General features: G+C 37.7%; 1 protein-coding gene across 1 annotated transcript in view; it reads right to left on the reverse strand.

The window, feature by feature from the left end:
* Window positions 1-7,167: 7,167 nt before the first annotated feature.
* The window catches only part of LOC140235096 (TBC1 domain family member 15-like), a 42,672-nt gene continuing 33,648 nt past the window's right edge, over window positions 7,168-16,191 (reverse strand). Inside the window, exons 7-11 of the mRNA XM_072315133.1 lie at window positions 14,779-14,925; window positions 13,973-14,063; window positions 10,072-10,220; window positions 8,836-8,977; window positions 7,168-7,955 (exon numbers count right to left, since the gene is read on the reverse strand). Of these exons, the coding sequence (XP_072171234.1) occupies window positions 7,844-7,955; window positions 8,836-8,977; window positions 10,072-10,220; window positions 13,973-14,063; window positions 14,779-14,925 (641 nt within the window). The 3' untranslated portion in view covers window positions 7,168-7,843. The remainder of the gene's footprint in view (window positions 7,956-8,835; window positions 8,978-10,071; window positions 10,221-13,972; window positions 14,064-14,778; window positions 14,926-16,191) is intronic.

Genomic DNA, 16,191 nt, shown 5'->3' on the forward strand with positions numbered 1-16,191 from the left:
ACTATAATTTGCTGGTATTTTGTATTGTTATTAAAGCTGATACGTAGTGTATGTATATCCCATGGCAACACATATGACACATGACATAAGATCCAATCAGATTTGAGAGAATCGTGTATGAAATTTTCAATTTTATCAGGGCTCTTTACCATGTTGTGAGCACCATATAATGGGTCACATCTTTTTCTCTCGGGTGAATGTGCCTCTTATTAATTCTTGGCGGTTTTTTTTTTTGTGTGTGTTTTTTTTTGGTGTGTTTTTTTTTTAAGCTGTGAATTATTGTGTCAGAAATTGCCTTTACTTCAGAGATCTAGATAAAATCTTGAAAATGCTTGTAAATAAGCATATTGAAGCATGTATTCTTACAGTGTAAATGTTTGTGCAAGATATGCATCCATGATTGCATCTGTGTGTTAAAGATATGACTCAAGTTTCTCTCTGTTTGTTTTGTCAGTGTAATACCAAAAGGGCCATCACCCCTCCCATTTTCCACACTTTTAATGTTCTTTTAGCATGAACACCAACAATCTTTAAGCAGTAAAAAAATTAAAGCAAACAAAAAAATGTACACAAACTAACACATATCCTTTCCTTTGTGTGTGTGTGTGTGTGTGTGTGTGTGTGAGTATATGGAATATTGCCTATGAATTTGAAGTGTAAGATTATAAGAAAAGTGTTGTGAAGTACATTGTTAAAAAAAAAAAAAAAAGATTATTGTATTGTAATTTCCTTCTCTGTGAAAATTCATGAAGAATTACTGTCTGTACTATTAAAGGTATTGTCTGAGATAGGAAGTACTCGACTGTAGTCTAACAGACCAGATGGCATTGTTATTGAGTTGCAACATCTGAGCGTTCTGCATGGTAAACTCTGTATTAGTAGAATGTACTGGGTCTGGGGAGGAAGCTAAGAATTAGGCCGTTCTTGACTTACACAATATGATTTACTATTATGTTTTGGTATTTTGGTACCACTACTTCTGTTGAATTAGGCAGGAAATCAACCTGTGGCAGCAATTCATGCAGAGCTGTCTTGAAAGTGCAGAGAGAGGTACAGGAAGCAAAAACAGTTTAAGACTTGCTACTTTGCTACTCCACAAAAAATAATAACAATAAATAAATATAGATTGACAAAAAAAGAAAAAAAAAAATCTAGTCTTCTTACAAATGTGATGTGTGCCAGATGGGTAAATGGTATTACTTGTGCAACATCAAAGTCAATAGTTGAGGAAAGAAATGCAATTAAAGTCGGAAGAGTATATAGGCACCATGTGAAGCATGATGTACATGTATTTACTTTATAAAGAAAATCAGTAAACTGCAACGTGATGGAACCAGCTTATGTTGGAAATATTGCTTCTGAAGTGTGGTTGTGAAATATGTTGTGTCATGAAATATTGCTGTTTCCATAGCAACAGCATCACATGCAATTTACACTGTGCTCTAGTTGAATATTTCCCTTCACCAATTCTTAATTGTTCATTGGAAGGCTTGACAATGATTGTGGAATGTACATGTAGGGTTTCAACATAAAAGTAAAACATAAGAGTAAGAGATAGCATTCTTTTTTTTTCCACTTGAACCTGACTCCTTACTGATAATTCATGCACTGCTTAGTTTTCTAGCGATGTCACAACAAATGAAGAAATATAACTGCAATCTTTTTTTTTTTTTACATATCCTCTTTTTAATCCATTTCACCAGTCTTGTAATGCTCAACACGCCAGATTTATTTCTTTGTACATGTATCTTTTAAGAATCATTTGACATTAAAACAAAGTTAGATGGTCTTTGGTTTATATGTTAAGAAAACAATCCGATGTAGAGTACATGAATACATACATGCATTAGCAACATGCAAGTCAAGTACTCAGTGAGAGAGATAGAGAGAGAGGGGAAGATAATTGAAAGCAGAAAGAGAGTAGAAAGAGATTATTTTAGTGGCAAGAATGATCAAGATTGAAAGTGTTTGAGTGACAAATGCCAATCACATTCCATAGATTCTTTTTTTTTTTCTTCCAGATATACAATGTAAATGGAATCAGTGAAAGTAAAAGCAACATAAAGTAGCAGTGAAGATTTGAGTGAAACTAACAAGTACCAAGTTATGGCCCTCTGGATTTTTCTACATTATTTAATTTGGCACCGTGCTTATACTCATAAGACTGATACATTTTGTATTTGATGTGTCATTGATTCACAAAGAATACTTGAACATGATGTTAACTGAACAGCCCAATTTTTCTAGAAATAGTGTAGAGGAGTGAACGTCCTTTCTGTTACATCCTCTTCATTAACGAAACCACTGACAAGTTGTTTCCAGTTTTATGAAGCATACAAGTACATCAAAAAGCTACAACTTTTGCACGGTTTATTTTTCACACCATGCCGATGTGAGAGATCTCCATTAGCATAAAATTCTACTGATCAGAATATACATGTATGTTAACATTCTGTTTCAATACCGGTATAAATAATTGATTATCCCAACATAGCTCATCAGTGGAGGGCAAAACTGTGAAGATTTTCCACACCGTCAAATATTTCACATTTACAGCATATTTTCATGATAGCAGGTGCCAAAAAAAATCTTCTTGAAGAAGTACAAAAGACTATTATTTAATTGGACATTAAAGAAGTTGTGGGCAACTCTGAACTGCTAAATCAATAGATTGTACATACAGATAGCCTTTTGCAAAGGCAGCTCTCAATGGACTCGCACGCACACAGGTATCAGATCCGCACCCGCAGCTCGTCCACTCGCGGTGACTGTGCACGTCCACGAATAATTGCAAGCTGCCTTTGCAAAAGGCTAATATACAGATTGTTTCAATGCTCTTTTGATTACACTTGAAATCACAGTCCTCACTGTGTCCTTACTGCCAGACAAAAATATGAAGTGCACCAGACTTTTCTCTTCATCTCCATATCTACAGGCACATACAATGTTGGATAGTAATTTCCACGCTATCCAATAAGCTGACAGACCTGTGAGACAAATTACAAACTTAAAGGTACAATGACCTGGATTCAAGAGGGCACTGTTGCATAACTTTGACCATCAGAGTCATCTATACACAGAGTTTGGCTAACTCGGTTTCAGTTGGTTGAAACGTGGTGTGCATTCTTTGGCTACATGCTTACCTAGCAGAGTATCATGTCACCAGAATGCTGCCTATTGGAGCAGAGTTGGCCAGACTCGATGCATAGACGGCAATGACTTTGACGCTTATTATGATATATCCATATACAATGTTCTGAACATCCAGATGACACTGATTTGTATTGTATGTTCGAAATACAATGTAATGTCAATCTCGGAGTGTCTCCTGATTTGGGTGTTGTTCCTGGCTGGTTCTCTTGTACAGCAAATTTTGAGTGACTATTGAGCCTGTACACAAAGGAGAGTGAATCCAACATGCTCCCGCTATCTACTTTGAAAGTTACCTACATTTACAACTTTGATCTCCATCTTTGCAATGAAGATGGTGGCGATCCCAACACCATCCAACAGCACCTCTTTAATAAATCCTTGGCCCACACCCCTCTATTAGATATTGCACACACTTTTTTCCACACTCCTTTGTTTATAGATTGTATACATTATTATGTTTTTCTTCCTTTCACATCGGTAACTTTCTAGACTTGCATGACAAGTGGTTTTTGTTTTTGCTTTGCTTTTGGTAATGCAGTTTCATGTGTTCTGTAAGCATTATATACCTTCAGCTTCATGAAGTCTTGTTAAGAGAATTATTTGACTCAGTAGTGATTACCCAGAGGTGTACATGGAATGTTTCTGATTCAAATTTCTCACGCAGAAGATATTTTCCTCATTATTCTTTTGGGGGTACCAAGAACTTTAACATGTTCTTCAACACAGTATGTTGATTCCTTGAAAAATATTGCGGGAATACCAAGTCATTTCTGGGTCACTTTTAGCAAGAAAGAACAATGACAAATGGAGGGAGCCATCCAAACACTACCATAGACCATTGATTCAGACTACAGTATTAAGAAATGTCATATTGTATATATATATATTTTTTTTTTGCGAATTGGGACTTCCCAGACAATTTCGCACGTGGTTAAATTTTTTATCATGGAGTACAGAACTGAACAGAGAAATATATGCGTGCACGTCACATTTCAGCACTGCAGTTGATATTTTTTTTGTGTTTTTGAATTCGCGAGTAGCACCCAACGCGTGAAATTCCCGAAAATAAAAACCTCGCAAAATATTTGCCATATACAGTAATTATATTGAATGACACACTGACTGTCCAGAGGCTGTAACTCCAGTAGCATTATAAAAAAAAAAAAAAAAAAAAATTATTTTCTCTCATCCATAGCTTTGATATACTCTTTGATTTTGATAAATTTTTGCTTCACAAAACAGAATTCACATGAGTATATATCTACCTGATATTACTATACTGGAACATTTCGTACATGATGCTGTTTTTCAGCACCACCTTGCACACAAAATGCCCTGGTTTATATTGCAATAAATTTTCTCTTTGTAGTACACATCATTATTGAAATCTCTTGAATGTACATGTCTAAGATCTTGCACGAGTATGGCAATCAACGTCAACATCCCACTAAAAAACAGTAACAGCAAATGAAAGATATTGTTTAAATCCGAAATGTACAGTCTACATATATTGTCTACTGAAGTATCCACATAAATGCCAAACATTGCAAGTCACAATGCTCATTATCAAACAAATAAAACTGCAATGAAATGACAAATACATGCACAATTTGGACATTGCAGGCAATACATCTTACTTTAAAGGGAAATGGCCATAGGATTTCAGAGGGTGCTGTTGCATGGACCACGCTTTTAACTGCATCTCCCATATTCCGAACATTCAAATAAAACTGACCTTTCCAGTGAGGGTGTTGAAAATGGTCGAAACTATGTTAATCTCAGTTCGTCTCTCGATTCAGCCATTGCACTTGGCTGATCCCAATGACTACATACAGATCCTTTAAAGACAAAGTTTGCTTGTTAGCTGGCAACAGAAACTTATGTATGAATATGTGATCCACTTGACAATTAAAGGTCCTGTTTAACTTTGGGAGCAGTGATTTAAACAATTTTCAAGATATCACTTTTAATGCATTGTGTAGGTCAGTTTTATCACAAAACATCCTACCATATAAAATTTTTGCAATAAAGCCTAAAGTAAAAGGAGAAATCGCTATTTTTCTCATTAAACTGTAACTGTAGACGGTTTAGTCTGGAAACGTTTTTATTATAACTATTGTTCACATTTTGTATATTTAACAATACTTAACATTGATTATACTGGTTCAATTTTTTTACATTGGTTGTTTCTATCCCTAACTCACATTTTAGAACTATTTTGAAGTACTAATCCTGGGTTTTTGTTTCATCTGCAAATGGTAAAATATACCTTTAACTATGTCAATCTTCATAATGAAGATGGTATTGATCATCATGATGCCATCGAACAACGCCCTCTTGAGTCGTAAGTCAGTGCACCTTTTAATCTGACAGATCTTGTCATATCCTGATAAAGTTACCAGATGGATGCACCAATGGGGAAAACGATGCGGCTGACATATTCTTGAGAGGAGATTACTTAGCAGGGCTAGTTTCTTTTACACTTTGTCTGCATGATAAATGCACAACTCCCTGCATAGATAGGCAGTGAGTGTGAATGCTAGGAGAGCTACATTTTCTCTATCAAGTCATCAGGTTTAGAAGATTACTGTGCTGACCAACAGTGTCCTAAACACACTGCCTGCAGTGTTGATATGTTCATAATTTCATATCTTTAATAACGGTACTCTCTGTTGCAAGAATATTTTGTTCACTGGGACTTGTTAGACAAGTTTAAGAGTGGTTATATCTAGATCCACAGCAACAGAATAAAAATTAAGTACATTGCCTTTTTAAAAAGCAAAATGAGCAATTTTGCACTCACAGTGTTTGTGTCATGTTTGCAATGAGTAGCAGGTAGATCTTACTAGTACACATATTTTCTGTCACTCACACACACACACACACACACACACACACACACACAGAGCCAAGGGAAGGAAAGATATAATTACGGTACTGTCCAATAACTGAGGAAAGCCTGACTGGTACTAAGTCTGAATAGGGTGTATGCCTACTTCTTAAAGGACAAGTCCACCTTCATATACATGTGAATTGAGTGAAGGCAACAATATTAGTAGAACACATCAGTGAAAATTTGGGGAAAATTGGACAATCTGTTCAAAAGTTATGATTTTTTAAAATATCTGCAAAGTCACTGCTGGATGAGAAGACTACTACAGTGTATGATATCACATGCGTACAACGATAAGGAAAATAAAAGAGAATTTCTCAAAACTTTACTTTTTGAGTAAAGTACGCACTGCTTCGACTTGTTACTGACGTATGTTAAGGGTAATATTATTCACCTTGCCTTCTGAAAGAGAGAAGTCGAGTGTTCTTTTGTTATGCGAGAAAAATGAAAATATGTTGAATTTTCTTTATTCTTTCTTTATATCGTTGTACACATGTGACATCACAAGCTATAGTAGTCTTCTCTTCCAGCCGTGACTGAGCAGAAACTTCAAAAATTCATAACTTTTGAACGGATTGTCAGATTTTCCTCAAACTCTCACTGATGTGTTCTACTAACATTGCTGCATTAACTAAACCCACATGTCTATGAAGGTGAACTTGTCCAGAAGACCCCCAAAATGTGTTAATATTATCACTTGAGAACCATACAGTCAGTATTTAACATCACAACTCTGAACAGCATCAATGCCTTTCTAGCTCTCAGCTGGCACATATCGCGGTTCTGTTTTGTTTCACTACAATGTTCAATATTACACAGTATCTCCACATCGCATCTCCCACAAACTACCATGAGTTATTAACAGGTGATGGGTATAAATTGTGACTGTACTTGATAACACAATATGAACGTCTTGCTTTGAAAGACCATTTGTGACAGGTATCACCTGAACAAACAAACACCCACACACACACACACAAACAAACACAAACATGCATGCACACACACACAAACTGATTACTTGACTACAGCAAAACAGATATCAACACGACAGACATAGATGTATAAATTCAAGTTTTCTCAAATTTCACCTATACAGGCAGTTCACTATTGTTGGATGAATATCAGATGTGCGCGGATGTACAACTGTCTTCAAATACCGGTCAACAATATCATCTCACTTATATCCACTCAGATGACATTCTGAATGATGGAGTTAATTTCTTGACTTCAATATGCACCCCAGCCATGAGTCCTGGGAATCAACTCTACTTCAAACAAGCACAGTAGACATCTCACTATAGGAGTGTGCGATTATTCTCTTGACAATGCTGCAAAGTAATCCATACTCCCTGACAAAAATGTGTGACAAGTACATTATCCAGATGGCACATACCATGAAAGACATTGACAAGAGTTTCTCAGCACGCATCACGAAGAACTCCCTGCATCTTTACAGGATAAGAGGAAAAAACACACATCAAGGCAAGAAGTGGGTGGTGATGAGATTAGCAACTGAAGACACTTCCATGCAGTACTGTGAGGACATCGGTAAATCGAAGGCTCCATGCTCCTGGTGCTGAGGTTGTCATATGTTATTGTGAGAACCATGCAGCACTGTAGGGGTACTGGTAAAAGCAACACGAGGCAGACCCAAAGTTCCTGGTGCTGAGGATGTCACATGAGTTGTATTATATGCTGTGTGGCAGGCAATTCACTGCACCGCAAGTCATGCAAGGGACGATCCAACTTTATAAAGGCACACAGGCTTGACGGGGCTCCCTCGCTGGGCGACTGTCACTGCACCAGAGCGAATGAGCTTTCTGCGGTGACGGATTTTCTGCAGTAACCAAGCAAGAGTCCTTCTGCCTCACTCAGAATCTGAATCAAGTCAAGCTTCTGTGCCAACCTAATCATTCACAACAGCAAAGAAAAAAAAAAAAAGGGGGACATATTATCTGATGACTGGTACAATAGCAGTTTAAGAAGTATGATAAATTGAGTGCTTTGCACTGAAGATTTCATTACAATGATTATCAAGTTTATAACAGCAGGAACATACAAGCAAACTGAACGAAAAATCATCTGATTGTAACAAACCAAAAGTTTAAAAATCACACCTAGTACCACATCACAAACATGCAAAAGGAATCACAACATTGTACCTTTTGAATAAAGCATGGTTTATCTGTCAATCATTCATCTTCAGAGGTCTATACATATCTGTTTTTACTTCTTTATCACAGTTGAATATTTCTCTAGTGTGTGAAAAGTTTATTCAAATACCGCTTTGACTTTCATCTGTATGCATGGGATATCAAGTGTGTATGTGTCCAAGAATAGTTTGGAGAAGAATACTAGGTTGTGATTGAATGATCATAGTCATATTAATGACACAGTCAAACCTTTGTAAAGCGGCCATCCATGGGAGACAAAAAAGTGGCCATTATAGACAGGTAGCTGCTATATACAGGTTCTTTAACATGCTTTTTCTTTTGGAGGGAATTAATTTTAGTAGTCGTACACGGCAGGTGGCCGCTATGGACAGGTGGTCGCTAAGACAGGTTTGACAGTATATGCATTAGTCTTTATCACCAAGAGAAAAAAAAAAAAGCTGTTAGCTCTACTGCTAAGCTCTACCTCACAAGATCTTGTGTGTCTGTGCTATTTTGGCAAAATCTTTGATTGGAAAAAAAACAAACAAACACAAGGGTTTCTTTAATCCTGTGTTTATCATTGCTGTTTAATATTCCTCCTCTTATTGCAGACTAAATAAATTCCTCTCTTACCCGTTCACTAACTGGAATATACTCGCAGCGTCATCACACTCTCGTATTTCATCTCTGTACTTCTGTAGAATAGCAACGCAAACGAAGAGCTCAAAGGTGTATTCTGTTGATATCGTGCCCGGAGCTGACCTCGTCACTCCATCTGTGTGGATTAGATGGACAGGGAGAAAATGACACAATGTTAGTACATACCTCCTTAAAAGTTGTACATCTCTTTTTTCCCTGGCCCTCCTATTTCAGGAAAACTGACTCCAATTCATCCTACTTTCACTCTCTTCCAGCCTCCCTTCCTTCTCTCTTTCATCTCTCCATCCCTCCATCCACCCTTCTCCTCCTACTCCTCCCCTTTTTGGGGAAAAACTGACTTAAAGGTACTAGCCCACATTTGCAAACCCACGAAAATCAAAACTGCATAAAACAGGTCCAATATGACTTCCAAGTACAAGTTATAACAGTAACATACCTCACCTGTTGCTCTTTGTCTATACCAATCGATAAAAGAGAGAAAATCATCGTTTTAAAATCAATTTTCAAACCGGGTCAACCCAACCCAAAATCGAATTACGAGCGCGGGCTAGCTACGCACATTAACTTACACATGTATCGCATGCATGTAGTACGTACGTGGACCGGAGCTAGCGAGCGTTTTTATACGCATGCATACGGTGCATTTTCACTTATTTTTATGAAAGTAATGGACTAATTGGAACGAAATTTTGCACAGGTGTTACTACAATCATACCTAAACTCCATGCTAACTATGAGACCAATTGCTGCAGGTTTACAAATGTGGGCTAATACCTTTAAAACTCATTCTTACCCATTTCTTTAATTTCTCATTTTGGTAAGAACCTAGCACCTCCTCCGATTCTCCTTTTTTTTCACCCTCTTCCAACCTTCCTCCCTTCCTTCTCTCTGTCGTTTCATCTCTTCATCCCTCTATCCTCCTCCTGTCCTTTTGGAAAACTGGCTCCAAGTCTGATTGACAAATTGCCCTTCATCGACGTAAATAAGCACTGATTATTCAGTATTTTAGTAGTAGTCATAATGAAAAATCATGAGCATACTTACCCAGGTTGGATTTGCTTTATTCTATTTTTTCTATCATGACACTAGTAAAACACTTAATAATTGGTGCTACATGTATCTACGTTGAGGAAGGGCAATTTGTCAATCAGTTACAATAAAAACAATTCCACGCAAAAATTCAGCAATTTGACTCCAATTCCTCCTCACCTGTTTTCTGGAATTCCCTGGCCCTCTCCTTGTCGCGCTCCCTCTCAGCGTCCAGCGACGAAAGCTCAAGGTGGTCACTGCTGATGATCTCAAAGATTTGCAGGCACTGGTCAAACTCAAACTCTCGCTTGAAGCACAGGAGTAGCCACCTGACCGATTTAACCCAGGAAAAATGATGCATGATACCATAAATGCTGTCTTCATCTACAGGATACAATGCTCATCGACATCAAACATTTCACCCTCGGGCATTAAACATTCCAGCGATTGAGAATGACAAGGGCATAATATCATAGAGGTTGGGATCAAAGTTAGCACTCTTGCCACTCTCAATGCAAAGATTCTTCTCTTTTTTTTTTTCTTTTTAAATAGCACCTTACCTATCTAAACAAATAATATGGAATAGACCATCAAAAGAACACTGCAGCACTTACATGATGTGGTCCCAAGTTATGATTCTACCAACTACGATTTCATATCACATGATTGCCAGCTTTTCAAGTCTACGAAACATGCAGCACTTTAATGATAACTCTACTGTGCCCTCCTAGTACCTAGAAGCACTTACATGGATATGTCACAAATGTACACACAAGTAGTTATGTACATGTTTAATGTATCAAGGCTGTATGCATGGTTGTTTTAATGTGTATGTACACAGGGTGACCAGATTAATGGAGAGCATTCTATATGATATAGATATAGTACATACAGGTTGACCAGATCAGTGGAGAATTTTCTAGGTGGTATACAATGTAACTACAGTACATGCATGTGACAGGAAATACATTATAGCTCACTCAATCTAGAATGATTTAACCCATTCCAGAATATTCTGGGAAGTGCTTACATATTTTGACTGAGTGAGGCACTGTCCCTGTAGCCCAATGTGATTGGTAGTTAATTTTGGCAAATGATGTTATGCACATAGTTAGGCAGTGAGTCATCCAGGATTCCTGGAATTTGGACTTGCTAGTATGTTCAGGTATGTGGCCCCAGGTTGGAAAAAATTACAGAATGTACTAGAAAGGGGTGAATGGATAGTATATAAGCAGGAGAAATTCTGAGGTAGGCAGAGTACCCAACACCTCTGCTCTGAGAGTTACGTCACTTCTGGCTCTGAAGCGATTGTTATAGTCAGTCCTGTGTTACCTGCTGACCTGCTATACAAACTGTGTTTGTGGAGATAAGGCCTGGGAGACATTTTGCCTGCAGAGAATTAATTTGCCTACATTGGAGATAGACTCCATATTTTAGTGTCAACGGACATTGTTACGGCAAAGCTGTGACGGGCTGGATTCCTCGCTGGACATTATAAAGTGAATCATCATTCAATGCACCAACTGGACGTGGTCGTCATAACGTTTGGAATCTACACATTTCGCTGTGAACATTATACCGTGGACATATATCGCAGATTTTACCCCGGATTTATACTGTGGATTAATGCAACCTGTGCCTCTGGAGTTACGTCGGAGGAATCATTCATCGGCACATCAAGGATTATTCATTAGTGCATCGAACATCGCATTTGGACCTTTTCAATTAAAGGATTACCTGATTTCAGATACGTGTAAGTGATTCCACTACTGATTTATGATTGTTTTATTGATCATTATTGTACTGATGTGAAAACCGATTACGAGTCTGTACCCACAATATCACTGTTAATAAACCGCCTGAACATTAGTTGATTGTTTCTTTTGTGCGATCATTCTCAGAGTGATTTTGGTCGTAACAGATATATCTCACATCATGAATTGAATACTCCTGGGCTACTGTGTGATGTCTTTTACAAGCTTTTGATACTATTTTTTTTTTCTAACCTTGACATAACAGACTTTTGCTGATCCAGAATGAGTGTGTTATGATGAGAAGCCAATGCTATCAAGTATGTGGGAATAAGGTTTAAAGGGAATGGAACCCAAACACACATGTGGACTGAGTGAATGCAGTACTATCAGAAGAACATATCAGTGGAGTTTGAAGAAAATTGGACAATCCATTCAAAGCTTTCAATTCTAAAAATTTTGGTGCTGCCATTGCTGGATGAGAAGACTACAACAGTTTGTGATGTCAGTGCAGGACAACGAAATGAAGAAATAAAGAGAATTTCATTTATTTTCTCTTTTCTAGTATAAGGCAAAAAAAAAACCAATTGTTTGTTTGCCCTATAATTGTCAAAACCCAAGAGGGTCGGTAGGTCGTTTTTTTGTTTTTTTGTTTTTTTTTAAATACCCTTTTTATTCATGTAATTTTGTAACTTTGGCAGGGCATCTCGTAATACACTCATCATTCTGGCAATACTTCGAGTTCTAGTTCAACTTTGTACAGGATGTGGCACAAGTTTAATGCACTCAAAACTCCAAGGGATTCATTCAAATTTACGTCTTGCCAGGGCCTGGTAGGCGAGGCAGAAACACTCACTAACAAACACTTATAACGTTCATCTTTGTTAAATTTTGCAAACAGCTCCAAAAAAGTACCTTCCAGTGAGATGATGGCAACTGAACTCCGAACAGTTTTGGTGCCATGACAGCTGGTAACGGGATGCTGCAAAAGTAGCCATCTTGGCAGTCGCGCTGCGCTGCGCCCAGCCGCCGGTACGCGATACAGTAGCTAGCTAGCTAACTAGCGCATTACTGTGACCAGCTAGCTAGCTAGCTAGCTAGTGCATTATTGCGACCAGCCCCATACACATGGCGTAATGGGGCTGCGGACTGTAGCATTCAGGATCATGACGACGTAGTATCGTGGACAAATATCAACTTAAAATCGAAAAATTTCTTCAATTTGAAGACTTACCAGTGAAGTTGAAGTATTGACAACAGGGTTCGTGCAACGTTTGGTTCTGTCAATAGTCCCTTTCTGTTCGAATTGATGACTTCATATGACTCGGTCGAGAGGAATCTGGGAGAGCTACACTGAATTGACAGCCAGCGCATGCGCACACAGACATCTTATCCAGTCAATGGATTGAAATTTGTGCGCATGTGATGTGTGCGCATGCGCTGGCCGTCAATTCAGTGTAGCTCTCCCAGGTTCCTCTCGACCGAGTCACATTAAGTCATCAATACGAACAGAAAGGGACTATTGACAGAACCAAACGTTGCACGAACCCTGTTGTCAATACTTCAACTTCACTGGCAAGTCTTCAAATTGAAGAAATTTTTTTGATTTTAAGTTGATATTTGTCCACGATACTACGTAGTCATGATCCTGAATGCTACAGTCCACAGCCCCATTACACTATGCGTATGGGGCTGGTCGCAGTAAGCTAGCGCACTACCTATGCACCTGAGCCCAAAAGGTAGCTAGCATGCAATGTAGCCTGCGGCCCCACGCGACCCGAACACGATTACGACGGGTCGATGAGATGAATCAGTTTTAGATTTTTTTTTTCATTCTTTCTTTAGCTTAAAATGGATAATTTTGGGTTTAAAACCGTTCACAAATTTGCAGAAGATGAAATTTGTGGAAAAAAATAAACTTGAAAGAGCAAAAAAAAAAATAAACTTGAAAGAGCAAAAAAAATAAATAAATAAAAAACCCGACCCGAAATTTCTGTGATTTTCGGTCGGTCGCGAAGGGCAAACAAAATATTTTTTTTTTTTTTTTTTGCCTAATGAAAGAACACTTGACTTACCTCTTTCAGCAAGTAGGGGAAATAATTTGACCCTTAACATATGTCAGTAACACATCACGGTGTACTTCTCATACAAATCAAATTTTGTGGAATTCTCTAGTCTTCTCATCCAGCAATGGCAGCATTGAAACTTTAAAAATTCATTTTCCTCAAACTTTACTAATGTCTTCTACTAATACTACTACATTCAATCCAGCAACATATACCGATACATTTGGGTTTCATTTCCCTTCAAGAATAAGGGGTGGCTGTTACCTGTGACAAAACATGAGGTCTCCCATGTCACACATGGTCAGGTGAGTTAATAATGGCTGGTCCACTTCTTCTAGCAGCTTCTTCAGGGATTCTGGGGAGAAAAGATACATGTAGATCACACAATGACAGGAACTGTGTAACTCTCATTCATGATGGAAGCACTACAACAATGATATACGCAGGGCTATATCAACCTCTGCACATTAATAAACAAATCAATGCCTTGCAAAAGAAGCATTTTGCAGACAAAAATTTAATTTTGACATTTCTGCATTTTTATATACCTGTATTTTGAAACGGGAAACCTGCACCCGGTACTAAGCATACTTACTACTCACATGCCAGTATCAGAAAAGACCAACAACGATTTCAAAATATGTTTTTTTTTTTTTTTTTTTTTTTTTGGGGGGGGGGATTTTGATTTTGGAGGAAAACAAAATCCTACAAACATATCAGTTAGCTGCTGTTCTGTGTATATATATGAAGAAAAAAACTACACTAGTTGATCACTTTTACAGTTGGGAGGACTTCAGTTTAGAATATGTACCATGTTTAGGTACATGCAGGTGAGACTACAGCACACTCGCAGAAAGTACCTTTGGATAAGATTTTATGAGTGAGCCTGAATTATGGCAAAATTGAAGTTCAAATTCACACCAATGCAGCTTAAAAGTTTGAGATTACCTCCCTTTTGCTTATAAGATGGAATGAGATATCGCTGTAACTTATGTCAAGTGTCAAACATACAGCTGAAAATAAAATCCATTGCTCTAAAAGTTTACAAGCAGCAGGCACAAATGACCAACCTAATTTCTTGATCATCCCCGTTTCTAAGAAGTCATCCACGACCTTCTCCAGGTAGAGCGTGAAGCACCAGTACGCCTCTGTCTCGTTGTCCATGACAACCAGGAATCTGCTTAGGACGTCGTTCATGCCTTGGGCATAGGTCACAGCTACCGAAAGAGGAATATTATGCATCATATACAGCCCGACTTTGTTCAGTACTGTAAAAGCTGTTCGTAAGGGTTTCATTTTTTGCAAATTTTGCGAATCACTGTTGGGCCATAAATTTAACATCATGTAAAAAATATTGCGGCCTGATGCAGTTGTGGAGTAAACGGACAGGCACTATTGCACTTTAATATGGTAGCCTCAGTGTAAAATCATGAAAGCTACAGCTTGCAAAAATGTCTGTGACCTCCTCATTTCCCAAAATATCTGTATGTGAAAAATAACAGCTTTTACAGTATTTACAGTAAGCCACAGTTCAGTCATGGAATATTGAGCACAGACTCTCTTTATTTAACAACTGTCTTAAAGGACAAGTTCACCTTCATTAACATAAGGATTGAGATAATGTAGCAATATTAGTAGAACACATCATTGAAAGTTTGCGGAAAATCGGACAATCTGTTCAAAAGTTATGAATTTTTGAAGTTTTTGTGCAGTCACCGCTGGATGAGAAGACTACTGCAGTGTATGATGTCACATGCGTACAACAATATAAGGAAAATATAAAGAGAATTTCACAAAATTTCATCTTTTGAAAAAAGTACACATTCCCTTGACTCGTTACTGACATATGTTATGGGTAATATTATTCCCATTGTCTTTAGAAAGAGGCAAGTCAAGTGCTCTTTTATCATGCGAAAAAAAGTGAAAATATGTTGAATTTTCTTTACATTTTCTTTATACTGTTGTACTCATATGACATCACGAGCCTTAGTAGTCTCCTCATCCAGCGGTTCCAACACAAAAATTTTAAAAATTCATAACTTTTGCATCAACTGTCCCATTTTCCTCAAACTTTCACTGATATGTTCTACTAATATTCCTGCATTCTCTCAATCCTTAGGTTTATGAAGGTGAACTTGTCCTTTAAATGACAACATGATTCAAGAAGCAATTTTTGAAATACCACCTGTTATTGCTGAACTGAAGCCCACTCACAATACATCGCCCTACATACCCATATTTGAGTCAGCTGCTTAGGATTCTGCTTTTTGCAAAGCTACTGTTCCATCAAAGCCCCTATTGTATGTAGATTGACATCTACTGCATGAACAACTATCCAGAGCAAATTGAATACATGATAATGTGTCCATGAAATTATAATAAAACTATACAAAGGAAACCGGAATATGTCAGTGACAAATCAAATGAGGAATTGAAGAAGTTATGATTCAAATATAGAGAAATGTAAGTTTGAAATGCATACT

Source organism: Diadema setosum, chromosome 11 (genome assembly GCF_964275005.1).
Source record: "Diadema setosum chromosome 11, eeDiaSeto1, whole genome shotgun sequence".
Lineage (NCBI taxonomy): Eukaryota > Metazoa > Echinodermata > Echinoidea > Diadematoida > Diadematidae > Diadema > Diadema setosum.